This window comes from Mesoplodon bidens, assembly GCF_964165515.1.
Source record: "Mesoplodon bidens genome assembly, chromosome: 13".
NCBI classification, from domain to species: Eukaryota; Metazoa; Chordata; class Mammalia; order Artiodactyla; family Ziphiidae; genus Mesoplodon; species Mesoplodon bidens.
In genome coordinates, this window is record NC_138169.1 from 31,755,083 (window position 1) to 31,782,233 (window position 27,151).

A 27,151-nucleotide genomic window follows, 5' to 3' on the forward strand; every position below is an offset into this window, starting at 1 on the left:
CATCTACTCTATTATTATTATCTTCCCCTGCAATTTTTCAGGCTTCTTTTCAAGGGTTCTGGAAAAACAAACTTAGTTTCCAAAATGAATTTTCAAAGAGATGACTGACACTGTCATCCTAAAAGCAACTTTAATAAAAATGATCTTTGTTTCCTGGCAGTAAAGGAATGCAGAGTATTATTTTTTAATACAATAAAAGTCACCTAAAATCAGGTGGGGGAAGGGTGGTGGCAGTGGTAATAAGGGATTTAGTACCTTTGGTGAACACACTGTAGCAATTCAGCTACAATAACTCATAAAAAAACCGAGCCAATATAGTAATATAAAACTGAAGTTTTGCTGTTAAATGACATTTTAGTTTTTGTGACTATGTGTACCAATGAAAAAAGGAAAAATTTTAGGTTGGAAGTCAGGTATTTAGAGCTCCTTTCCTTAAATAATTTTAGCAATGGATAGAACCTTTTCAAAAGGTTCCAGAACTGTGACAAAAGAACCTTTAGCCCCAAAGGTTTAAGATGGTCTTGCAGTTTACAATTCTTCAATAAAGAAGAGGGAACAATTAAAAAAAAAAACTATTAATAAGCATTTCAAAAGAATTGGTATTTTCTTTCTTTATTCTCCAGAGACTATTAAACATGGTAATATGAAAAAGAATGTACATATCAAGAAAAAAAGACTGATGAATTTGATTAAAACAATCCAATACACTAAAACAAAGCTGTTTAACCCAAGTCCTTCAAGTGCTCAAAATTTCGCTAGTAAACATTGAGCAGATTTTGATGGAGTTAGGCTTGACCAAAAAAATAAAAAGGAAGTCTTAGTTTAAAAACAAAAATGAAGAAATAATGAAGAAAACCAAAACCAAAATCCCTGCTTCTAACTTCTAAGAATGAACTATTAGAGATAAACCCCAAAGATTGCAAGGATCATAATCTAAAAACAAAGGCATTATATATTTTCTTAACACTGGAAGAGACAATAAAGAAAGGATATTAATTTTCAGAAAAGCCCATGTCTGCAAAGGAAGGTGTAACAACATTGGTTCCAGAGATCCTGCAGGGACGATGTCTGTGGTGGGGATGGCTCCTGGGAGGGGCCTTGCAGGCCATGCACTGTGGCTCAGGGAGAGCATGGCTGACTGTTAATCCCCCCAGACCTCAGTTCCTATATCTGTACACAGAGTGCTGGCATTTGACCAGGAACTCTGCTCTGGATGATTAGAAATCATTTCATAAAGGATCAAGCATGGGACTGCCACATTATAGCTACTCAATCCAAGTAACAACAATTCTTCATTTTTTTAATCATAATTATTATTCCTGTCAGATCATAACTGAGGTTCAGAAGTATTATACTGGGACTTAGAAACTTTCCTATGACACAGGCACAAGAAAAGAGGCTACCAAGTTATCTACAAGGTACTGCCATCTTTACAGACCAGAACAGAGTCAACAATAAATAAGAAAAGCTTTCCTATACTGAGCTGATAACGTCTGTGTTAGATGCTGTCCTGACTGCTTTGCTTACTGTCATTCACCTCCTAGCTGCCCTTTGAGGTAGATATTATCACTCACAACTAATTGAGGAAGAAAATGAGACAGAAAAGTATCACTTGCCCGAGATTACAGGGCAAACAAGCACCAGGATTTAAACCCAGGGTCACCAAACTCCATGCTGTGGTTGGCTGCATATTTGATGCTTCTGAACACCTGTGCACCTTCGTTCCCAGGAAAGAGCCCTTGTTTGTAACTACTCCAACCAGCAGTGCTTTCTCACCTTTGTGGGGTTTGGATTGGAACAGGAGGTTTTCTAAAACTGATGATTTTACGGAATGACTGCACATATTTCTTACAACGACCATAAAGTTATTGTCAAAGTATGGGTTTCCTTTAGAATACAGATACTATTTTTTTAATATAAATTTATTTGTTTTTATTTATTTATGGCTGCGTTGGGTCTTCGTTGCTGCATGCGGGCTTTTCTCTAGTTGTGGCGAGTGGGGGCTACTCTTCGTTACGGTGTGTGGGCTTCTCATCGTGGTGGCTTCTTTTGCTGCGGAGCGTGGGCTCTAAGTGCTCAGGCTTCAGCAGTTGTGGCGCATGGGCTTAGTTGCTCTGCGGCATGTGGGATCTTCCCGGACCAGGGATCAAACCCGTGTCCCCTGCATTGGCAGGCAGATTCTTAACCACTGCGCCACCGGGGAAGTCCCCACCGATACTACTGAAGTAATAGTCTACTTCAGTAGTAGTAGTAGTAGTCTTGGTATATTGGCATAAAAAGTTAAAAGGGCAGTAGTGATTAGAAATTTTAAGCATATTACCAAAAACAAGGAATAAAGGGAATGAAAACTGAACATCAATCTAGTCAGTGTGTTTTGTTAAGCAAATCCTGATATTACAGTTTTACGCTTTCTTAGCCCTTCAGTTTACAAAGAACTTTCGCCTGTATTAATCCTCATGATGATGCTGTGAAACGGACAGATCGTGTGTTAGACCCAATTTCAGAACTAAAGAAAGACTCAGAGTTCACAGGATGCCCAAGGTCACACAGTAGTGTAAACAACACAGCCCAGATGCAAACCCAAGGCTTCTGGTCCATGCAACTGTTCTTTTCTTTTAATTAATTACTAATTAATTTTAAGCTTTCATTACATTTTAATTTGATTTTGATGATAGTTGTTTTCAGAGAATTCTTTGTAACAATTCTCCATGGTTCCCATTTTTTTAAAAAAAATATAATTCTAATATACCTTTCAGGTATGTAGCATTATAATTCAACATCTGTATACACTACAGAGGGGCCACCATGACAAGTCCAGGTACCATTCATCACCTCACAGTTCATGAGGTGAGAAGCAGAAGTTTCAAAGGGGTCAGTATAGGCGTGCAAGATTCTAGTGACGTTCCTGATGAAATCTGAACTTGTACCAATGGCTTATTTGAAGTAGTCCTTCTGAATTTCTCTTCTTATTAAAAAAAATAAGATTGATCCAAGGGTAAGGGTAGGGTATTTTTTTATGCTCTGCACTCTATGGAAGGGTCATGGTATTTAACTTTTATTTAGAGGTGAGAATATAAATTTTAAACACTTCTTCTTCCTTATACATCCAACGAGTTAAAAGGAGGTTTGAGACCTTTGGCTTCTTATCTATAAAGGTTTCAGTGATAATTACTTCTCACAAGAAAAAGATGACGTTCAATTCAATAAACATTTATTGCACACTTAATTAGGTTTGAGGTACTGAAGGATATTCAGAAACTAAATTATGAAAATCATTTTGTGATCATTTTGCATTTCCTATTACATTTACATACATTTTACATAATAATTAGCCTAGGAAAAGGCTCACTTCCAACATTAAATTCATAAATCTAATTAATACTCCTGAGTGCTGGTCAAGCTTCATTTACTATGTGTGTGGTTTTAATTGTATTTGCTGGGATGACCACTGTCTACATGTCTTTACTTTCTCTGATCCTAGGCTGTTCTAAAGGCTGCTCCGCTCCTTGGTGGACCCACACCTAGGTCTTCCAGCCCCTGACTGGCCACTTCCTACTTTTCCTTTGAGTTTCAGCTGAAACAGCACATCCTGATTTCCTTGTTGGGATTTCATCCTTCTGTCATATGCTCTCAGTGTACTCTGGACTTCTCTACACAGCTTGATCACCATCCTAGCACAGTGACTTGAAAATAAAGATGCTCAATAGATATTTGGTGCACAAACGAATGAATAATAGGCAAATGTCAACCCTCAAATTTCCTATAACACTTGGCAACATTATAAAGGGCAAGAATTTTAACTAGAGACTAATAACTTCAGAGAGCTCTTACCAATTCTCACTGAGCAGGAGATACACTGACACTGGACAGGCAAACACTATTAGGGAAACGTAGAGAAATGAAAAAAATAGGACACAGAGAATAGCTAAAAATGGATACGACGATATGGAGAAAACAAACATTGCTACCCAATCGTTCTACTATCTCACAGATTGAAGAATTGACTGTAAATTGAATTAAGGAGCTGAAAACCAAATATAGGTAACCATCACAAGCATAATGTAATAATAGACCTAATAAAATAATTTTTGATGAAATAGAAGGCACATCAGCATTTTCCTGTGCTTTGCTGTTCTCATCATAAACAATTACACTGTACATACTTAGAAGCGCTGGTTGCGAAAATGTTCTGAAGAGAATGACATAAAACGGTGTTCATTATATGGCCATGTCCGCCCCCCTCCATAGGATCACGAGGTTCTGACACCTGAAGAGAGTGGTCAGGTCCTCTCCGAGTGGCTCCTTGGCTCCCAAAGCCCACAGCTCTCAGCAGCTCCCTGGATGGGCTTTCACTGTCTGCCCCAAGAGTAACTATCAGCCTCTTTGAACTTGTCATCTTTTCTCACGTATTTATGTGATTGTAACACTTAAAAAAATTAAAGTGAAGCACCCATAGTCGGATCAGTTAGTCTTTGTCAAAATGTCCAAGATCCCGTCTCCCAAAGGCTAACAGTCGCAGCTCGGAACACCTCTAGAAATTCATCCCTGAAACTCTGTGGAATCAATAATCGTGATGAGGAAGACCCAGCAGCTGCTGAGAGCAAATGGCAGAGCAGCAGTGAGATTTGTCACTCAGGCGATAAGTTGTTCAATTCAAGGCATCAGCAACCTTCTGGGGCTCTGGGTTTACAACTGAGACAGCTTTTAAGTGATTCCACTGTTTCATTTATGGATGGTCCAGATAGACGGTGTGGGGGGAAGAAGCAGGAGGTAACTTCCTCTATTGTCAGTGGCCAGTGAGTTCAACCTGCATGTCTGCCTCCCCATCCTGACAGGTGGCTTCTGGGCTCCCGGTCAGCGGGTGGGGGGACTGTGCCCAGCACTACTGACCTCACCTCCAGGGAAGCGGTCACGTATGATAATGTACGGCCTCCACTATAAATGACACTCAAGGGCCTTTGTGTAGCCTGTAGTCCAACCTCAGACATTGATCTTTGCAGAGACAACCATGGGTTCCTTTGGGTATAGGAATGAGAAAAACGAGAAACGGTGTGATCAAAACCTTGAGACTTCCCTGTCCCTCAGCCAAGAGTCAGCCACACTCATCCACTAAGCGTCCTGGAGCATTCACTCCTTTTGCGCTCTTTCAGTAAGCCAAGACACCATCTCATCCATTCACTGACATTGCAAACACACCCTAATGTGTTTCATAATCGTCCCAAAAGTGCCTAGCACAGGCTCAGGGCAAAGGGGTTAGGGTGATACAGTAAAAGGAAGGTAGAGAGAAGCAAAAAGAGAAAGGTCCAGAAGGTTCTTCTGAGCAAGAAGGACTAACAATGCCACCTCTTTACTGCTTATGAAAACTGGGATTTAAAAATATTCACATGATTAGTAATTTCCAGTAAATTACCAGAGAGTCATGGCTGAGCTAGTTTTTCAATTTTGAGTGTCCTAGTATGCACTTTAACAATGCTTTAAACAGGTAACATCACCAATCACTTTGATTAGGCGATACATTCTCTACTTTTCTTCTAAAAGAATTAAATGTTTCTGGTTCCCCTAAGTCCCGTTTCTAATGAAAATTAGCATTTGACATGTACAAGAGCCCTTCCCTAAGGGTTAGTGATACCTTAGCTGGGCAGATGAAAAGGAACACCTGCACACCTGTCCTATGCCCCGTCCCACTAACCCACCCTCCACGGCTGCAGCTGATCTTCCCTACATTTTTTCCTTACCTAAGTCCCTGGAATGGCTGCTCACTGTCCATTGGATACATCTCCACCCCCTGGTATGGAGCATAAGGTCACCCAATCAATCAATCTACCCCCGATCTCCCTTCCGCTTCTCCCATCCCGCCATCCCACCCCTCTCTAATTATATCACACTTCTCATCACCAGAGCAGGCCAACTTGGTCCTCCCCGCCCTCCTGGGATGCATCTGTCTTGCTCAGTATTTAGTCCCTGCCACATATGTAACCTCCTGTCTCCATGTGACATACATCCCGTGGGCAACAGCCATCTGTCAAGACTCAGCTCCTCTCTGGAATCTTACCCAACACCCCCCACCCCAGGTACAGCCCCGCCCTCAGGCTCCTCAGCACCCCAGACAGGGGACCAGAGCACATGCTGGGCTCATGTGTCTAGACTGCAACCCCCTGGAGAACAGAGCCCACGACAGGCCCCTCTGGATCCCCAGGGAGTCACACAGTGCTCGGAACCTAGTGTCTACTGCGTCAATGTAACCTCAACAGCAGCTCTGTGAGCTAACGTGGCGTCACCCCTTGTTTTGGAAAGATGAGTGGCCTGAGGCTCAGAGATGTTAAGAGATTTGTAACCATCACATAGATAGTCGTTGAGAGAGCTGGGATTTGAAACTGGGTTTATTTACTCCAAACAGTATGTTCTTTCCCTGTATCATGGGAGTCATTTTAGAAAGTTAGGTCCGCTATTCATGTGATGCATAATCAGAGTAATTATTTGAATATTAGAAGAGTTTCCTGCCTATGTCAAAGGATGGAAGACTGATTCTGCCCATCCAAAAGACCATGCGTGACACCTGATACTGCTTCATCTTTTAGGCCGTAATGATCTTGCTTATTCATTATTGATAGATTCAGTAGTTTCCAATTAATTTAGAGCAAAGTACTGGGTAGATCTAACATTGTACATTGATTTATAATAGGTTAATTTAAAATGAAGCTACTTTTTTTTTTTTTTTTTTTTTTGGCTGCGTTGGGTCTTCGTTGCTGCACGCAGGCTTTCTGGCTTTCTCTAGTTGCGGTGGGCAGGGGCTACTCTTCGTTGTGGTGCACGTGCTTCTCATTGTGGTGGCTTCTCCTGTTGTGGAACACGGGCTCTAGGCGCGCAGGCTTCAGTAGTTGCGGAGTGCCGGCTCAGTAGTTGTGGCTCGCTGGCACTAGAGTGCAGGCTCAGTAGTTCTGGCACACGGGCTTAGCTGCTCCACGGCATGCGGTATCTTCCTGGGCCAGGGCTCAAACCCGTGTCACCTGCACTGGTAGGCGGATTCTTAACCACCGCGCCACCAGGGAAGTCCCTGAAGCTACTTTTAAATTACAGAATCTTTGGATCTTAAGGTAAACTTTGCATTGTAAGGCTTTACACTATAGTGTTTTCTTTCATCCAGCAAGAAAGTAATATAGATAAATTTTTTAATGGATAAATAATAAAATATTTGCAAGTCGCTATTTAACTGGCTCCTCTGAGCCAAGATCAAACTAATAGATAAAACTATTCTGACTAAAGGGCAATTTTTATAGAGACACAGATGTAGAGAACAAACATATGGACACCAAGGGGGGAAAGTGGGGGTGGGGTGGTGGTGGGATGAACTGGGAGACTGGGATTGACATGTATACACTAATATGTAGATAACTAATAAAGAACCTGCTGTACAGACAAATAAAATAAAATAAAACTCAAAAAAAAGGACAATTTTTGGGGCTTCCCTGGTGGCGCAGTGGTTGAGAGTCCGCCTGCTGATGCAGGGGATGTGGGTTCGTGCCCCGGTCCGGGAAGATCCCACATGCCGCGGAGTGGCTGGGCCCGTGAGCCATGGTCGCTGAGCCTGCGCTCCGCAACGGGAGAGGCCACAACAGTGAGAAGCCCGCATACCGCAAAAAAAAAAAAAAAAAGGACAATTTTTAGAATCTGGAGAATAAATTCTAATATAATCATAATGATCGAATGACCATAAAATGGTACTTGAATAACAGATACCTTTCTTTTAAGAAACTGAAAGGAGGAGCAGATTCTTCGAGGGTGGAGACAACAACAGACCCCATTGAGCCAAGCAAGTTACTTGTCTCATGGACTCTTCGTTGGTATGGCACGTTGCAAACTTTACTTTTAGAGTGGTTCTAAACAGAAGATCAGTTTCCTTTTGTTTTATGCTTAAGTTTAGAGCTGATAAAGACCATAATTAGCTAATGACTCAGGCGTCAACATGGAAACACTTAACCTTTTTAAAGAGCTGTTGTACAGAACTGGGGTTGGGGAAGAGTTCATTACCTAGTTTATAGTATCAGTTCCTCAAAACTTGCAAATGCATAAAGAAACAGGTAACCAGAGGCAATCAAAATTTAAAATGCAGCAGAGACATTAGAATTTATAGGAATTCTATTTAGGATTTTATTGATAGACACACTTATTAAATTCTTAATTTATTTTTCATGTCAAATTAGATTTTTCGTGATAGCAGGTTTGAAGAGAATGAGACAAACAAAGGAAAAGGTAGAGGCCCAGGGCTGGTCGTGTGAAAAGAAACAATGAGAACCACCTACTGCTACAGTCTGAAGGGTGCCAGAGCAAGAAGAAACACTTATGTAGCATTTAGTGTGTGTGAAGTACGGTTTGAAGTACAGCACCTCATTTAATCCTCACAAGAACCCTATAATGTTGAAATGCTCAAAGGCTCCTTGCATGAAGCAGAAGAGAAAGGGGTGTCCAAGAAGGTGGTGACAACGCAGTGATAATGTCTTTCCTGGGACTTAGAAATGGGAGACAGTCACATAGATTGCTGCTGCTTTAAAAAAAATGTAAAAAGAATCTGGTCCATACTTCCTAACATCAAACTTCTAAACCGTAGTCAATCATATGCCAACAATTGTAATTCCTAAAATAGGAAACTTCTTAGAACAAAATGCATGATTATCTCCTACCTTTCATTAGTAATAATGATCTCTTTCCTTTCTTTTACTGACAAAGGTTAGTTTCACTGTCCCATCCGAGGTGGCAAGTGTCACAGACTCCCTGGCGCTCTCACGCTGAGCCCCTTTAACAAAAACTGCTGTGTGATACCCAGCTTGGGGACATGAGTGCAGGCCCACAAAGAGAATAAAGCTCATTTCCCATACAGCTCCAGGATCAAATGGAACATGTGTGAGAAATATAACACATTTTCTTAAAATAAATACAATCGCTTTACTGCCTATTTATCCTCAATGGAATGAAAACTTGTCCTTCACCTTCTTCTAAGACTAAGAGTGGATTTTTCAAAAGACAAAGAGCTCTATAATGAGAAAAATAGCACCCTTTAATGCATTTTTCATTTTCTGTCTAATTTGTTACAAAAGAATATTTGATGAGTAATTTGAATAGATCAAGAAATACTAAGTTAACAATGACGCTTTAATATCAGAATGCTTCCTACTTTAGCACGTAAAACAAAGCAGCATAAGGAAAAAATGTTAGGAGTAAATGAAAATAGCACACATTTGCAGTCTACCATGAGAGCAAATTCAAGGCAAAATCAGTTTAATAAAAATCTGGACATAGTATATAAAAATAAACAAATTCTTGACTTATGAAACTGCAGGTGCTACATGATACAAGTCTTTTGTTTTTAAATCAGAGGTGTTTTGGATGAATAAAGCATTTATGCTTGCTTTTTAGTAATGAGAAATATTTCTTATCTCATTTGAAACCTTACTTACCTAGGACACAGTGTTGAAAAAAGTCAGGCAAACTATGTCTTCCATTCCTTATGCCTCCTCTCTTCCCCGTTCATAAGGTAGTGAAATTCCTATTTGCTTTAAGATTTTGGCCCCAATTCTCAGCAACAGAAACTATTCAAAAATTGCTTTTTAAACATAACTGTTGAGGAAGCATTCAACTTAGAGGATAGCCACAGTATAAGTCACCAATGACTGCCAATGCACAGCATTAAAATAATCGGGGCTAAAGACATGGAAACAACCTAAATGTCCATCGACAGATGAATGGATAAAGAGGATGTGGTGTGTGTGTATATATATAATATATATGAATATTACTCAGCCATAAAAAAGAATGAAATAATGCCATTTGCAGCAATATGGACAGTCCTAGAGATTATCATACTAAGCGAAGTAAATCAGAATGAGAAAGACAAATACCATATGATATCACTTATATGTGGAATCTAAAATACGACACAAATGAACAGATCTATGAAACAGAAACAGACTCACAGACGGAGAGAATAGACTTGTGGTTGCCAAGGGGGAGGGAAGGACTGGGAGGTTGGGATTAGCAGATGCGAACTCTTATATACAGGATAAATAAATAAGGTCCTACTGTATAGCACAGGGAACTATATCCAATATCCTGAGATAAACCATAATGGAAAAGAATATGAAAAATTATATACATGTATAACTGAGTCACTTTGCTGTACAGCAGAAATTAAACACAATATTGGAAATCAACCATACTTCAATAAAATTAAAAAGAAATAATCTGGACTACTTTACTATTAGAAGAACAAAGTGGCTGCCATGAATTAAAATCACATTCACATGGTTCAGCCTCGGTGTTAATGTTCTGGTTGTTGCTGTGATTAGTGCCCTCCTTCCATCCCTCCCTGTAGGCACACAACTGTAATAGATGTTTTCCCCACTCAACAGTTTCTCCTGAATGAATGAATCAAAGAATGATTTGGTAATCTTTGAACATTCCACTGAAATGAATATCAAAATATTTAATTAGTTAACATATTCAAGCACTGAGTTTTAATTAAGAAGACACCGAGCTCCAAAACATTTATGAACAAATTAAAGCAACAATGCCTAAGGAACAAAAATGAGAGTCATTTGAATTACAAAAACGTGATTGAGTCTCAAGCTACAGCCCATTAGAAGGTATGAAACATCATTAATGAGGGTTACTGCACACAGCAGATTATATATAAAGACATACATCACAAGAGTAAAATCACAGACAGAATTTTTGTTAGTGCAAGAAAAGCACCACAGTTAGTGTAACACTCATTCTTTATTTAGAGTTGCTCTTTTTTTTTTTTTTTTTAGAGTTGCTCTTTTACTGCCAAATTATTAGGGTTTTCTCTGTTGGGTTCTGTCTGCGTGTAATAAACAGTGGAGAGAGGAAGAGAGGGAAATGAGGTGATTCTAAATGAGTAAAAGAAAATTAAGCTTTTCCCTGTCTTATTAAAGAAAAAAAAATTGAATCCATGAACAGACATTAAAATTCTGTCCTAGGTGCTAGTTTACTGGCTGGAATGATGGAATTTGTGTTCCTCCCGCCATCTCAGGATTTAACTAATTTTATGTGACAGAGCTGATGCGCTGATCGATAAAAAGACAACAATCATTTACATTGAGAGTTTAGTGCAATTTCAAGAATCCGCATTAACCAAGCTGAGTGTTTGTAGTGGAATCAGTATACAAGCACCTCACTTAGTAAAGTGCCTCAGTGAAGTATGACTAAATTTTCAACACCAATGAATATGGATTAAAGAAAAATCAAATCAATCAAAAGAATGGGTTTTTTGCAATCACACAATGACAGTATTTTTGAACACATAATTCTGTGCAAAATCCAGGAAAGCCAACAGATGTTCACTTCTATTTCTTCTTCCAGTATTTATCTTACCATTTGGGAAAAGCTTTCTTGTATTGCAGTTGATTACATGTGCATTTTGCAAATTTCCAGATGTGTTCAAATGTTTCAATCTACATTATGGCTTTATATTTTAGGTCCCTATAAGTCCCTAATCAGAGTTCTTATTTCTCTAAACATTAAATGAAATTGAAAATTTTCATATACCCCATTTAGACTGAGAGTATTATGGACATTTTTTTCCCAAACTAGACTTTCTAGATATATTGGTCTTCCATCTACTCAATAGATAATCAGTCGCATTATGCTGTACTATAATAATGAATCCTTTGAAGAGAATATTCACTTTTCTCAAAAAAAAATCTTTTTGACAGGTGAGTTTGAGATAATTTCCTCTCTCAAATTTGTGCCAATAAAATTTACCCATTTAAGACAAGCATCCTTCCAGTAAAGGTGGCATCTGTAGTGGATTTCCCTGTAATGCTTATTGAACTGTTTGCCCCAAGAATTGATATTGATTCTAGCACTGTAGATTTCCCCGATGGATATAGATAGTAAATGTGTTCATTTCAAGCTGCTAACATTGTAGAAGAAGGCATCATAGAGGCAGAATGCAAAATGACCCCAGCCAACTCCAGGAATGCTTAGCCAGTAACAAGATGATGTTTCATAAAAGCAAAGCAGCGCTAAACTTGGAAAATCAGGCAGTATGACAGGTGTGAAAGAGCATGTGACATGATAAACTGAAATCTTCACAGAGTTAGAGCCGGGCCTGATGAAATGATGTGAGTCCTGCGTTTTAGACACCCTGACCAGCATCTGAATTTGTATTTTTATAGACATAAGAATACAAAGCCTGAGGATGTCTACAACTAACTAAGTAGTAAGGCTTCAAAGTCTCCAAAAACAACTAGAAAGGTGTAAAGGAAAAGAACAAAACCGTGCCTTAGCAAGGCAGATGATGGAAAATATGAGTAGTCATTTGGGACACAACTGACACTTTAAAAAGATAAGAAAAGGGTTTCTGGAGACAGGACTAACATGGATTGCCCAAAGAAGTGTTATTTGAAAACTAAGACTTGGAAAGATCTATACAAAGATGAGGATGGCAATCCAACTGAAAGGGTTAGAAGGGAAGAAGCAACAAGAATAGAAAATGTGTGAAAGGAGTTTTTATGAGAATAAAGTAGAGTGTTGGAGAAATGGTTAGGGTTTCAGCTTCCTTCAGTTTGGAGGCTCTGAAAGTGAATGACTTCTACCCTCTCATTTCATCGAGATGCCTCTGCAGTAGAACCTGGACTCCTGTCCTAACGGCCTGTTTTGCTGAGTCTGGGCGACTCAAATTGGTCAGAAACAAACGATGTTCTCAAGGCCACGGTCAGAGCATCAATTTTCATTTAATAATAATTCAGCTTTCTGGAGTGAAAAAGTCTGACCCGCGGCCATAGGTACGCTTGGGTCTTGGACAGCCATCCAATGAGGGTGAGCCTGGGGTCATCCAGTTCGTGCAACCCCTCAGTGCCAAACAAATCAACCCAAAGGGCCTGGGCAGTGTCAGTGGCATCGCTTTTCTTGCAGAAATAATATCTTACATCTGGAACAGAGCTTTTACATATTTCAGGGTGTTCTCACTTACTGCGCCTATGAGTGGCGATCCAAAATCCCTTATATGGGCTACTACTTTGAGTAAGTCAGAGAACTAAAACTTATCTCATATCATTTTGCAGGGTTTTCAAATAAAAGTTTCTGTGATTCTACCCTAGTGTGAATTCTCTATCAACTAATGCTTGTCTGTTTTTCATCTTGAGTCTGTGAACTGAAACTTACATATCTTATCAGGTAGAAAGAAGTCCAATGGATCCGCCTTGGATACTGTAGTGAAAACGTGATCAAAGAGAGGCCAGGTTTCAAAAGGTTAATGAAATAAAATTCTACAAAAGGCACAGGGAAAGGAACCCCATCCCCAGCCCTGTAGCCTTAATTGTGAATGTAAATGTTTCCTTGGAGAACACTATTCAAAGGAATAGGTTATTTTCAAGGGAATCTACTCTGTTAGTAGAAAATATCTGAATCCCTCTGAAACAAGTAGAAATTTCATTTATATAGATTAATGAGCTTATGACAAGTTCATACTCAAGAGTTATTCAGGCATTCCTTTGCTCCTCCTACGAAGAATAAATATTTTATTCATTCACGGTAAAAGTTATACTTTGTAATTTCTTAGCTATATAAATCATCACACGATGAGAAATGAGGCCTACATCATGGTAATAAACTTAAATCTGTTCAAATAAAGACTTCACAATCATCTTTTCAATCACCTGTTTCTTTAAAAAAAATAGTTATACACCACATATTCAATTGAGAGATTAGCCAATTTACTGAAGGTTAAGGACTTAAAACTCCATGTAAACAAAACAAACAAAAGCACTCCACGAAAGTCCATTTAAGGAATAGGGCTCACCTGACCTTGGGTAACTAAATTACAGGGAGCAATTACCTTTTAGGAGCAAAGCCACCTCCGAAAGGACTGGGGTTTTTGTTCCTTATCTTCAAAGAACAACCCACTTGCATCAGAATCAAACTCTTTACACAATACTTGATCACCCCACATCAAAACCCTTTCCTTCCCCTCAGTCCTTTCTTTTAATTACAGTTCATAAGGATATGGGTTTACATGTTGACCGAGGCCTGTAGCAAATCCCCAGAAAACACATGTGAGACTTGACCAGTTTTCACCTAAAACCACCCCTTCTCCGCTTGGTACCTGACAGGTGCGCCTCGGCTGTGTGCAGGCTTCAGCAGGACCGTCACCGTGCTGTCGGTTTGATTCAGGGGCGTCTCAAGTTCATAAGCCGGCATGGAGGGTGCTGGGGAAGATGCATGAGATAGGAGACTCATGATTTCTGGTTTGTCTTTTCCGTTTCCTTTCTACTTTCATTTACAATGAGCATTAAAAACACAGCACACTTAGTTTAAATTAAATTGCCTCTGTGAACCAACCACGAACAGCCTTTACGTATCTACCCAACCCTGAACATCAGGGACAGCTGTTAAAACCATCATGTGTTAACTGTGGTCTTGAGTTTAACCTGGGAGGGGGCACGAGGGGGGCTTAGGAGGTGTTAGTAATACTGTTTCTCGATTCGGATTCTCGCTAAATGGGTGCAGCCATTACATTCATCCATACATGTACATCACTGTAATTAAATTGTAAATTGTAAAATAAATTTAATTTGTGTACTTTTCTGTACATATGCTTTTCTTAAAATATTAAATGCAAATTTAAGAAATAATTACTAGGATCATAAAACCGATCATTTCAGTTCTCCCATCTAAGTCAAGGTTTCTTGTGTACCAAATATCCATCCAGAGATTTGAAGAGGTCCTTAGGAGTCAGAGGGCCTGGCTGGACCTAGTGACCACTGGTGGGCTCTCTGGGAAAGCCCAACCGCGGAAAAGATACTGAGTTGAAGTGAGAAAGGCTTGGGTTTGACTTTCTGTTGCCTTTTGTTTCGACCAGCATGAGAGCTTAGGCACGGTAATTATCTCTGAAGCTTCAGTTAACTCATCTATCAAAATAGGAGAGATTACCCTCCAGGGTTATTACAGGAATTCAAAGAGATAATAGATAAAGAGAGACGGGCAAATCTAGTTCTACAAATGTCAGCCCTCTTCCCAGTGCGGATCCCATTTCCAAGGCCATTTCCTGGAAGTCTTTGCTTTCTAGATTGTTCAGCTCAGTTACTAGAAGATAACAGCTCTTCGGTAATGCTGTCATCAAGGTGCACAAGAGACATCACCGCACCAAGGCTGTGACGCTGGCCGCAGAGGCACCAGCCTTTGTAAGGCCCTCAGGTCGGGTCCCTGATGAGGACAGTAGAGGCCAGTTTGGTGAGTATCTTTTTTTAAATCTTTTACATACAAGAAGCTTTTATGTAAAAGACATGGGTTATAGCTCAGGTCCATTCATTGGACCTTCTCAGCATTAAAGTTAGCTCTAATTCTGTTAAAAATTAACTCCAGTTCATAACACAGAACTACATTTGGGATAGAGAGTAGTTCTCTGAGGTCCATGAAAGTAGACGGTAGGGGCCCAGAATCCGTAATTTCTTTGAACCATAAAAACCAAACAGTTATTCTTGATGAGCCTTTGCAGGCTAACTAAAATGTCAACTGGCTTTGCTTTGGGATAGAACTGTTGAACTTGGTGGGTTAAGAGCGGCCAGACTCACACCAACCAGAATTTTTACCTAATACAAATGGTAAAAATGAATTATTTTTTCTAAAAGAATAGCCTCTTTAAGATAATAATCTTTGAAATATGGCTTCCATAGGGAGAAATTACCAAAAAAGGGGCTTGGAGGTATGTACACTGGCACACATTACCTCTTTAAACAGATAATATCATCTTAATTTACATCCAGGGGTAAATTCACTTGATCAAGATCAGAGAAGAAGCACTGGGAAAAATTATAACTAGAACTCATATTTTCTGATTCCAGGCCCAGTGGTCTTTCTACTCAGGCATCTGTACAACTTATGTCATTTTCCTAACCTCTGAAGTATCCTTCCTCTTTTCCAGCTCTCCATGTTGTTTTTATAAGCTAATGTCTTATATCAAACATCAAGTGTCTATTAAATTTCAAGTTAAGTTTGTGCTCATAAATTAACTCTTACACAATGCAAAGTTATCCCTTAAGTTATAATTGCTTAAAAACAAAATTCCAAACCTCACTCCTCCCTCAAAACCTAGTAGAAGGCTTAGAGTACTTGTGTTGTATTTCCTTCCCTTCCTTCAGTCCTAAAGAAAATCTCTCACAGAACTAGGGATGAGGGACAACAGATATAAAAATCAGGCTAAATATTACTTCGCTGACCCTGACTGATGAGAAGTTACTCCATCACCTGCCTCCTGCTCTTCTACCCCCAAACAAAACAGTCACAGCCCCAACTAAAATACTGCCCTACTCGGATCCAAAGGGGAAAACATGGAAAAGGAAAAACGTCCCCTGGAACTGTGTTTATTGCTGCTGCATATCCCACACCAGATGGCAACTCCATTTCCTCTAGTCTGAAGCACAAAGACATTTTCTGCACAGTTGCACATGCCCAGAAATATTTCCCAAATTACGTCCTTTGTTGGTGTAATTGAGTCTCTACAAGAAACAAGCTGGCGGATGTTAAGTGCTTGGTGCCCCCACCCCGCACTTTGTAGTAGCCTCTCTCTTGAGGACGTGAAACTACTAACAGTGAAGGTCCCACGGAAGGCTGAGCCTTCTGGAAGGGACTCCACATAACGCTGCCTTTCTGCTGAGCACCCCGTTGTGAGAGACCTCGCTATGGAGACTTTCCCGACACTGCTGCTCTGGGAGCTTGGGACTGCGAAGGGTTGAGAGTGCTGGGAACAGCATCTCCCGCTCATGTCCGAGTTCTCCGACACACACTCTTAAAACAGTGCCTACCTCCTGACGCAGGACGACGACCTGAAGCTCCCAAATGATAAACATTTGCGGCGTTTCATTGAACTCCATGAGTCCGATTTTCATACTTACAAAAATATGAATTTACGTGTACGTTTGGGTGAGCTCTGCAGACTTGACAATGGGAAAGAGAAAGTACCCAAATGCTACTTCTGATAAAAGACACAGCTCATGAATGTATGATACCTGATATTTTGGTGGTGAACTGATTTGTTGCCGGGGGTCCAAAACCCTTAGCCGTGCTAGCTCGGATGGTGAAGGAATATGTGGTTCCCGGATACAGTCCGAAAAACAGAAAGTGGGTTTCATTTCCCAGTTTTGAAACTCTTCCACTTTGATTGGAGAGATCTATTTCTGGGTCAAAGGAACTGACTGCCTTGTAGGTGATCTGTAAGAGAAGACGGATGTGATGAAATACCTGAGGCAGATCGACCGAGACTGCATCTTTATCCAATAAGCCCTCCTGATGTATGCACTGTCAGACGCTTTATGATAAGCTGTCCTGCTCCCCTAGACTCTTCAAATCCTGGATCCAGTGAACGGGCACAGGAACTCAGCCAAAACTGTGATGAGTTATTACTTTTATAGACAGAGGAACTGAAAGCCAGTAGATTAGAACATAAAGAATGAGTTCAGGTTTAAGCTAATACCTTGAAGTTGTTTGCTTTCAAGGTGTCTTGTTGGAAAACTACATTACAGCTGGCTTAAAACAAAATAACAAAATAGACAACCAGCTCAAACAGATAAGGACCCGACAAGGGGGAAGGCCTCATCTCTCATCCAGGGGCCAGAGCCTGATTTTGCCCTGAATAGGATTATCGTATGCTGGGAACAAGGGCACTTTTAAGCGTTTTCCTTAATGTGGGCAAAGATACCTGCTCCAAAAATAAATCCTAGATGTGTGTCAGTAGCCTTTAATACTGTGACTGTGGTGTTTGCAATGTGTCCTATTTACTTTTTTCTTTAGAGCAATGCTGTCCAATAGGTCAGGATGGGAATGTTCTATTCTGCTCTATTCAGTGTGGTGGCCCCTAACCACAAGTGGCCACAGAGCACTAGAAACATGGCCAGTGAGACTGCAGAACTGAAAATTTTATTTCATTTTATTATTTTTAAAATCATTAAAAAAAATTGAAGTTACTTGATTTACAATGTTGTGTTACTTTCAGGTATACAGCAAAGTGACTGTATAATTATACATACATATATACATATTGTTTTCCAGATTCTTTTGCATTATAGGTTATTACAAGATACTGAGTATAGTTCCCTGTGCTATACAGTAGGTCCTCGTGGGTTATCTATTTTATATATAGTAGTGTGTATATGTTCATCCTAAACTCCTGATTTATCCCTCCCTCCCTTCCCCCTTTGGTAACCGTAAGTATCTCTTCTATGTCTGTGAGTCATTTTATTTTAATTAACTAAAATTTAAATTTAACTTGCTCTGAATGACTAGCAGTTTCCATTTTGGACACAGTGCAATTCTGGAAGCTTTATGTTTGCCACATGACAGGTGTTCAAATTACCCTGGATGAGTCTGGATTGTGTGAAAATAAATATAACATAGATGTCTTTAAATTTTGCCCTTTCAAATGATGTTTTAAAAAATTTCACTCTAGGGCTTCCCTGGTGGCGCAGTGGTTGAGAGTCCGCCTGCCAATGCAGGGGACACAGGTTCGTGCCCCGGTCCGGGAAGATCCCACATGCCACGGAGCGGCTGGGCCCGTGAGCCATGGCCGCTGAGCCTGTGCGTCCAGAGCCTGTGCTCCGCAACGGGAGAGGCCACAACAGTGAGAGGCCCGCGTACCACAAAAAAAAAAAAAAAAAAAAAAAGTCACTCTAAGTAGTTCATCAACTCTTCAAGAACATGCATTTTAGGGGTGATTACTAACTTCTCCTCCTTGTAAAGGCATAATTTTTAAATGTGGCACATTCAAAAGTTTTAAATTGCAAACCTGAGCACTTTTCTTGCTTTTAGATAGGTTAAAGTTACTCATAATTTATGTGCATGAACACTAACACTGTTATTATACCAAGTGATAATTGACATTCTTTCTTCTTATATTTATAGCATGTCATTATAATTAAGGAGACCTCTCTGAAAGAATATTTAGATTGAGTCAACTACGCTTTGGCAAGAAAATGTTTGCTGTATATATTAATCACCGCCGTGCATGACACCATCAAAGTCAGGCAGCAGATCTGCTGTTAACCCTCTCATGGGCTTCCCTCACGAGGTTCCTCTGAGTCAAGAGACAAGACCAGATCCACCAGCAGCTGCTGTCAGGGGACTTCAACGTCACTGCTATGCGCTTAGCTGCGCACTTTGAACTCCATCCTGAGAGCTCCAGAGAAGAGATAGAGAAGGCAGATCTAAGCTGTGACAACATAACTGCTCCACCAAATTTATTAATTCCCTCATTCACAGCATGTTCACTGCACGTCTCTTGTGAGCCAAGCACTGTACTCTGGGCTGGTGTCTCATGTGGTGATTCAAACACAGTACCTGCCGGGGGGAAGGTAGCAGTCTGGTGGGTAAGGGGAGACCCAACCCAGCAGTGATGATGCAGTATAATTAGCATAAGGACTGGCCTTATGAAAAACTTCAATGGGATATAAATGCGTACGGGACAAAGTTCAGACTTCTGAGCTCTGGACTTAAGATTTGCCTACACCTTCTTCTCTAAATTTTTCTTTTTCTTTTTTTTTAACATCTTAATTGGAGTATAATTGCTTTACAATGGTGTGTTAGTTTCTGCTGTATCACAGAGTGAATCAGCTAAACGTATACATATACCTCCATATCTCCTCCCTCTTGTGTCTCCCTCCCACCCTCCCTACCCCACCCCTCTAGGTGGTCACAAAGCACCGAGATGATCTCCCTGTGCTATGCAGCTGCTTCCCACTAGCTAGCTATTTTACGTTTGGTAGTGTATATATGTCCATGCCACTCTCTCACTTACCCTTCCCGCTCCCCGTATCCTCAAGTCCATTCTTTATGTCTGCATCTTTATGCCTGTCCTGCCCCTTGGTTCTTCAGAACCATTGCTTGTTTTTGTTTTTGTTTTTTTAGATTCCATATATATGTGTTAGCATATGGTATGTTTTTCTCTTTCTGACTTACTTCACTCTTTACGACAGTCTCTAGGTCCATCCACCTCACTACAAATAACTCAGTTTCATTTCTTTTTATGGCTGAGTAATATTCCATTGTATATTTGTGCCACATCTTCTTTATCCATTCATCTGTGAATGGACACTTAGGTTGCTTTCATGTCCTGGCTATTGTAAATAGAGCTGCAATGAATATCGTGGTACATGACTCTTTTTGAATTATGGTTTTCTCAGGGTATATGCCCAGTAGCAGGATTGCTGGGTCATATGGTAGTTCTACTTTTAGTTTTTTGAGGAACCTCCATACTGTTCTCCATAGTGGCGGTATCAATTTACATTCCCACCAACAGTGCAAGAGGGTTCCCTTTTCTCCACACCCTCTCCAGCATTTACTGTTTGTAGACTTTTTGATGATGGCCATTCTGACCGGTGTGAGGTGATACCTCATTGTAGTTTTGATTTGCATTCCTCTAATGATTAGTGATGTTGAGAATCCTTTCATGTGTTTACTGGCAATTTGTATATCGTCTTTGGAGAAATGTCTATTTAGGTCTTCTGCCCATTTGTGGATTGGGTTGTTTCTTTTTTTGATATTGAGCTGCATGAGCTCCTTGTATATTTTGGAGATTAATTCTTTGTCAGTTGCTTCATTTGCAAATATTTTCTCCCATTCTGACAGTTGCCTTTTTGTCTCGTTTAGGCTGTGCAAAAACTTTTAAGTTTCATTAGGTCCCATTTGTTTATTTTTGTTTTTCTTTCCATTTCTCTAGGAGGCGGATCAAAAAGGATCTTGCTGTGATTCATGCCATAGAGTGTTCTGCCTATGTTTTCCTCTAAGAGTTTTATAATGTCTGGTCTTACATTTAGATCTTTAATCCATTTTGAGTTTATTTTTGTGTATGGTGTTAGGGAGTGTTCTAATTTCATTCTTTTACATGTAGCTGTCCAGTTTTCCCAGAACCACTTATTGAAGAAACTCTTTTCTCCATTGTATATCCTTGCCACCTTTGTCATAGATTACTTGACCATAGGTGCGTGGGTTTATTTCTGGGCTTTCTATCCTGTTCCATTGATCTATATTTCTGTTTTTGTGCCAGTAGCATACTGTCTTGATTACTGTAGCTTTGTAGTATAGTCTGAAGTCCGGGAGCCTGGTTCCTCCAGCTCTGTTTTTCTTTCTCAAGATTGCTTTAGCTATTTGGGATCTTTTGTGTTTCCATACAAACGGTGAAATTTTTTGTTCTAGTTCTGTGAAAAATGCCATTGGTTGTTTGATAGGGATTGCACTGAATCTGTAGATTGCTTTGGGGGGTATAGTCATTTTCACAATGTTGACTCTTCCAATCCAAGGATATGGTATATCTCTCCATCTATTTGTATCATTTTCAATTTCTGTCATCAGTATCTTATACTTTTCTGCGTACAGGTCTGTTGTCTCCTTAGGTAGGTTTATTCCTAGGTATTTTATTCTTTTTGTTGCAGTGGTAAATGGGAGTGTTTCCTTAATTTCTCTTTCAGATTTTTCATTATTAGTGTATAGGAATGCAGGAGATTTCTGTGCATTAATTTTGTATCCTGCTACTTTACCAAATTCATTGATGAGCTCTAGTAGTTTTCTGGTAGCATCTTTTGGATTCTCTATGTATAGTTTCATGTCATCTGCAAACAATGACAGTTTTACTTCTTCTTTTCCAATTTGGATTCCTTTCATTTCTTTTTTTTTCTGATTGCTGTGGCTAAAACTTCCAAAACTATGTTGAATAATAGCAGTGAGAGTGGGCAACCTTGTCTTGTTCCTGATCTTAGAGGAAATGCTTTCAGTTTTTCACCATTGAGAACAACATTGGCTGGGGGGTTTGTCATATATGGCCTTTATTATGTTGAGGTAAGTTCCCTCTATGCCCACTTTCTGGAGGGTTTTTATTGTAAATGGGTGTTGAATTTTGTCAAAAGCTTTGTCTGCATCTACTGAGATGATGATATGGTTTTTCTCCTTCAATTTGTTAATATGGTGTATCACATTGATTGATTTGCATATATTGAAGAATCCTTGCATTCCTGGGATAAACCCCACTTGATCATGTGTATGACCTTTTAAATGTGCTGTTGGATTCTGTTTGCTAGTATTTTGTTGAGGATTTTTGCATTTATATTCATCAGTGATACTGGCCTGTATTTTTTTTTGTGTGTGTGACATCTTTGTCTGGTTTTGGTATCAGGGTGATGGTGGCCTCACAGAATGAGTTTGGGAGTGTTCCTCCCTCTGCTATATTTTGCAAGATTTTGAGAAGGAAAAGTGTTAGCTCTTCTCTAAATGTTTGATAGAATTCACCTGTGCAGCCATCTGTCCTGGGCTTTTGTTTGTTGGAAGATTTTTCATCACAGTTTCAATTTAGTGCTTGTGATTGGTCTGTTTATAGTTTCTACTTCTTCCTGATTCAGTCTCGAAAGGTTGTGCTTTTCTAAGAATTTGTCCGTTTCTTCCAGGTTGTCCATTTTATTGGCATACAGTTGCTTGTAGTAATCTCTCATGATCGTTTGTATTTCTGCAGTGTCAGTTGTTACTTCTCCTTCTTCATTTCTAATTCTGTTGATCTGAGTCTTTTCCCTTTTTTCTTGATGACTCTGGCTAATGGTTTATCAATTTTGTTTATCTTCTCAAAGACTGAGCTTTTAGTTTTTGTGATCTTTGCTATTGTTTCCTTCATCTCCTTTTCATTTATTTCTGATCTGATCTTTATGATTTCTTTCCTTCTGCTAACTTTGGGTTTCTTTTGTTCTTCTTTCTCTAATTGCTTTAGGTGTAGGTTTAGGTTGTTTATTTGAGGCGTTTCTTGTTTCTTGAGGTAGGACTGTAGTGCTTATAAACTTTCCTCTTAGAACTGCTTTTGCTGCATCCCACAGGTTTTGGGTGGTCGTGTTTTCATTGTCATTTGTTTCTAGGTATTTTTAAATTTGCTCTTTGATTTCTGCAGTGATCTCTTGGTTATTTAGTAGTGTATTGTTTAGCCTCCATGTGTTTGCATTTTTTACAGTTTTTTTTCCTGTAATTGATATCTAGTCTTACAGTGTTGTGGTCAGCAAAGATACTTGATACAATTTCAATTTTCTTAAATTTACCAAGGCTTGATTTGTGACCCAAGATATGATCTATCCTGGAAAATATTCCATAAGTGCTTGAGAAGAAAGTGTATTGTGTTGTTTTTGGATGGAATGTCCTATAAATATCAATTAAGTCCATCTTGTTTAATGTGTCATTTAAAGGCTGTGTTTCCTTATTTATTTTCATTTTGGATGATCTCTCCATTGGTGAAAGTGGGGTGTTAAAGTCCCCTACTATTATTGTGTTACTGTCAATTTCCCCTTTTATGGCTGTTAGCATTTGCCTTATGTATTGAGGTGCTACTATGTTGGGTGCATAAATATTTACAATTGTTATATCTTCTTCTTGGATCGATCCGTTGATTATTATGTAGTGTCCTTCTTTGTCTCTCATAATAGTCTTTATTTTAAAGTCTATTCTGTCTGATATGAGAATTGCTCCTCCAGCTTTCTTTTGATTTCCATTTGCATGGAATATCTTTTTCCATCCTGTCACTTTCAGTCTGTATGTGTTCCTAGGTCTGAAGTGGGTCTCTTGTAGACAGCACATATACAGGTCTTATTTTTGTATCCATTCAGCCAGTCTGTGTCTTTTAGTTAGAGCATTTAATCCATTTACATTTAAGGTAATTATCGATATGTATGTTTCTATTACCATTTTCTTAATTGTTTTGGGTTTGTTATTGTAAGTGTTTTCCTTCTCCTGTGTTTCCTGCCTAGAGAAGTTCCTTTAACATTTGTTGTAAAGCTGGTTTGGTGGTGCTGAATTCTCATAGCTTTTGCTTGTCTGTAAAGGTTTTAATTTCTACATTGAATCTGAATGAGATCCTTGCTGGGTAGAGTAATCTTGGTTGTAGGTTTTTCCTTTTCATCACTTTAAATATGTCCTGCCACTCCCTTCTGGCTTGTAGAGTTTCTGCTGAAAGATCAGCTGTTATCCTTATGGGGATTCCCTTCTATGTTATTTGTTGCTTTTCCCTTGCTGCTTTTAATATTTTTTCTTTGTATTTAATTTTTGATAGTTTGTTTAATATGTGTGTTCACATGTTTCCCCTTGGAGACATCCTGTACGGGGCTCTCTGTGCTTCCTGGACTTGATAGACTATATCCTTTCCCATATTAGGGAAGTTTTCAACTCTAATCTCTTCAAATATTTTCTCAGTCCCTTTCTTTTTCTCTTCTTCTTCTGGGACCTCTATAATTCGAATGTTGGTGCATTTAATGTTGTCACAGAGGTCTCTGAGACTGTCCTCAATTCTTTTCATTCAAAGACTCTGTCAGCCACGTGGCTGCTAGTGTTGGAGGGTCTCCTGCAGAGGCAGGGGTGGCTGTGGCTCACCACAGGGACAAGGACACTGGCAGAAGTTCACATGGAATGACATCATATTTTCTTCCTTCCTGGTCAGGGGACAAAGATTTACTGCCCCACAAACACTGGGCTTTTCTGACGCTGCTTTTGCTTATAAACTCTCACCTCCTTGGAATGTGAGAGAGTTAACTCTGTCCTCTTTCCTCCACCATGAATTCAGATTCACTCTTGCCATTCAAATACTGACTGAACTGTGTGAGCACGAGCACTGCAGTCAGCAGGAAGACACAGGCCCTGCCCTCGGGCAACCAAGAATCTGGACTGGGCTGGGGAGGAGCTGGGGAGACATCTAGTAAATTAATAATTTTTAAACACTACGTGCCATGGAAGAAACAAACAGGATGCTAAGATGAAGGGGATTTGGGGGCGGGACCCATGCTCAGCCATTCAGAATGGCCGGGGGAGAGTCCCCTGAGGAGATGACAGTTAACTGAACTTGGGAAGGAGTCAGCCAGGCTAGGAGTCTGGGGAAGAAAAGCATGAACTAAGACCATGAAGCAGGAGCATTCCGGACACAGATGATGGACAGAAAGAAGGCCCCTGTGGCTGCAGCCCAGCCAGCGAGGGGCAATTCCCTGCAGCGCTCTGTACCCCAAGGGAGAAAGTGTGGAGACATGCAACCGGGGCCTTTGAACAACTTTAAGTGTGAAGATAAAATGATCTGACTTCCCTTATAAAGAGATCACGTTGGCTGCCAGGTGGAGTGTTGCTTTCTTGAAGGGGGCATCAAAGGTAGTAGGAGGACCCCTAGGAGCCCTGGCAGAGGCCATGGGTGAGGCCACAGCACAGGTGAGAGAAGGCAGTGGCTTGGACCAAGGGTGGGGCCATGAAGAGAGAAATACATGAAAAGAATCAGCAAGTTTTAGAGTCGACATGAGCAGAAGTCAGTGATGGACTGGATGTGGGGATAGATGGAGGATCCAAGACAGGCTCCATGTTTGGGCTTGAGCAAAGGATGTCCTGCTTACTGAAATGGGATGGAATGAATGAGAAGTTAACTGCTGGGGGGTGGGCATGTCAAGGTCGAGATGCCTGTGACAGTCAGGAGGACACACCATGTAGGACATAGGGCTGGGAGCTGAGAGGTCTGGGCTGGAAGTAGAGACCTGGGGGTGAGCAGTGTTGGAACATCACGGTTCAGGACTGGATGAGGTCCCTGGGGAAACGCTGATATTTAATATAGGGCCGAGAAGGAGAGCCAGAAAGCAGGGAGAAGCCAAAAGAGACAGCTGTCATAGAAATCAAAAGAACACAGTGTGTTAAGAAGGAAATGCTTTCAAAGATGCTGCCGGGAGTTTGAGACTGGAACCAAAAACATGTCCATCCATGTCTCGAGCCGGGGCTCACATTCTACGTATCCATAAAGCCTTCCCAAACCCGTCCTAACGATCACTGGATCTGCTCAACACCGGCTGTTGTGACTGTGTCCCTACCATCCATTCGGCAATAAATCATGGAGAGCTGTAAGAGCTCTTTGTAGTCTGAAATTGTGATTTAAACATGCCAAAGGAACTGGAACTTGTCATACAGTTGTCTCTTCTTTCTGAATAGTGATAGCTTATTCTTCTTTCTGATCCCACTGTGATCAGTAAATATTTGGCACTCGGTATATATTTTCCTAAAGACTCCGGGGAGAGCAGGTATGTGCACGCACTCACACACATGCTCATGGTGCAGCAAGAAGGACGTTTGCTCTGCAAAGCAAAAAGCAAATGCATTATCAGAGGACTTGCTGTTTTACCATTGCTGATGGGTTTGTACTCGCCTCCAGCCACGGCCTTGCAGGATCAGCTACACTGGGGTTCTTTCGGTCACAGTCCTTGATAATTTGTTAAAAAGCACAGATCCTCTCCCCAACCCATAACAAAGCATGTATACGCTGCTCTTAAAAATCGTGAATCCTCTCCCTCACCTCTAACAAATCCCTAACAAGCAACTATGTTGTGTCCAAGTGGACGCAAAATGTCAGAAAGTTCATGGATTCCCCCTCAAACCCATCCAGAGCCCTGGGAGTCTGAATTCCAGGAATAAAAAGGTTCCTCAGGAACACAGTGAACTTGACCCTAGAACTCCGTTGCCTGCGCAGCTGATGGTCAGTAAGCATCTGTCCTCCTGAGCAGTACTTCTGAAGGGCACCCAGCTCCACGCTCACATCGAAATGCAACATGTACTTTCAGTATTTATTTTTTCATTGTTCATTCAGCACGTTTATTAAGTGCCTAGTAAGTACCAGGCCAAGGACGAGCATCGGGAGACTCCCAGGAGGGAGGTCTGGGGCTGAGCTCACACTTGGCCGTTTTGTTGGCTGAGGGCCAAGGTGATTCTAATGATGCCTCCATGGAGAACACCGACGTTCCAGGGTGGACCCAAGGACTTGATGGGATGCCCATGCTGAAAGCAAACCGACATGCAGACAACATATGTGGGGTTAGATCAGTTAGGTGAGGTGGAGTCAGCTGCTGCTCACATCGGATGCCTTCTGATTGGTAGGTCAGTGCCTGAAATACTCCAGCATCCTCTTTCCCTCCTCTAAGTCTCAAATTCTGGAGAACCAAAATGGAATTAACACATAATCTCTGACCACAAGGGGAATCAATCTTCCAGGGAGTGTGAGTAGGCTGCAATGCCAGCCAGCCTTAAATACAGTCCTTCAACAGAGGGGCAAGCAATCAAAGGAACCAACAAGTAAATCAGATTCCAGGGGACGCAAGAACCTAGGATGCTC

General features: G+C 40.5%; 1 protein-coding gene across 3 annotated transcripts in view; it reads right to left on the reverse strand.

Moving 5' to 3' along the window:
• The window catches only part of PTPRM (protein tyrosine phosphatase receptor type M), a 768,668-nt gene that overhangs the window by 280,960 nt on the left and 460,557 nt on the right, over positions 1-27,151 (reverse strand). For all 3 annotated transcript variants that reach the window (XM_081252728.1, XM_081252729.1, XM_081252730.1), the window contains exons 10-11: positions 17,025-17,226; positions 14,123-14,225 (exon numbers count right to left, since the gene is read on the reverse strand). In XM_081252728.1, the coding sequence (XP_081108854.1) occupies positions 14,123-14,225; positions 17,025-17,226 (305 nt within the window). The remainder of the gene's footprint in view (positions 1-14,122; positions 14,226-17,024; positions 17,227-27,151) is intronic.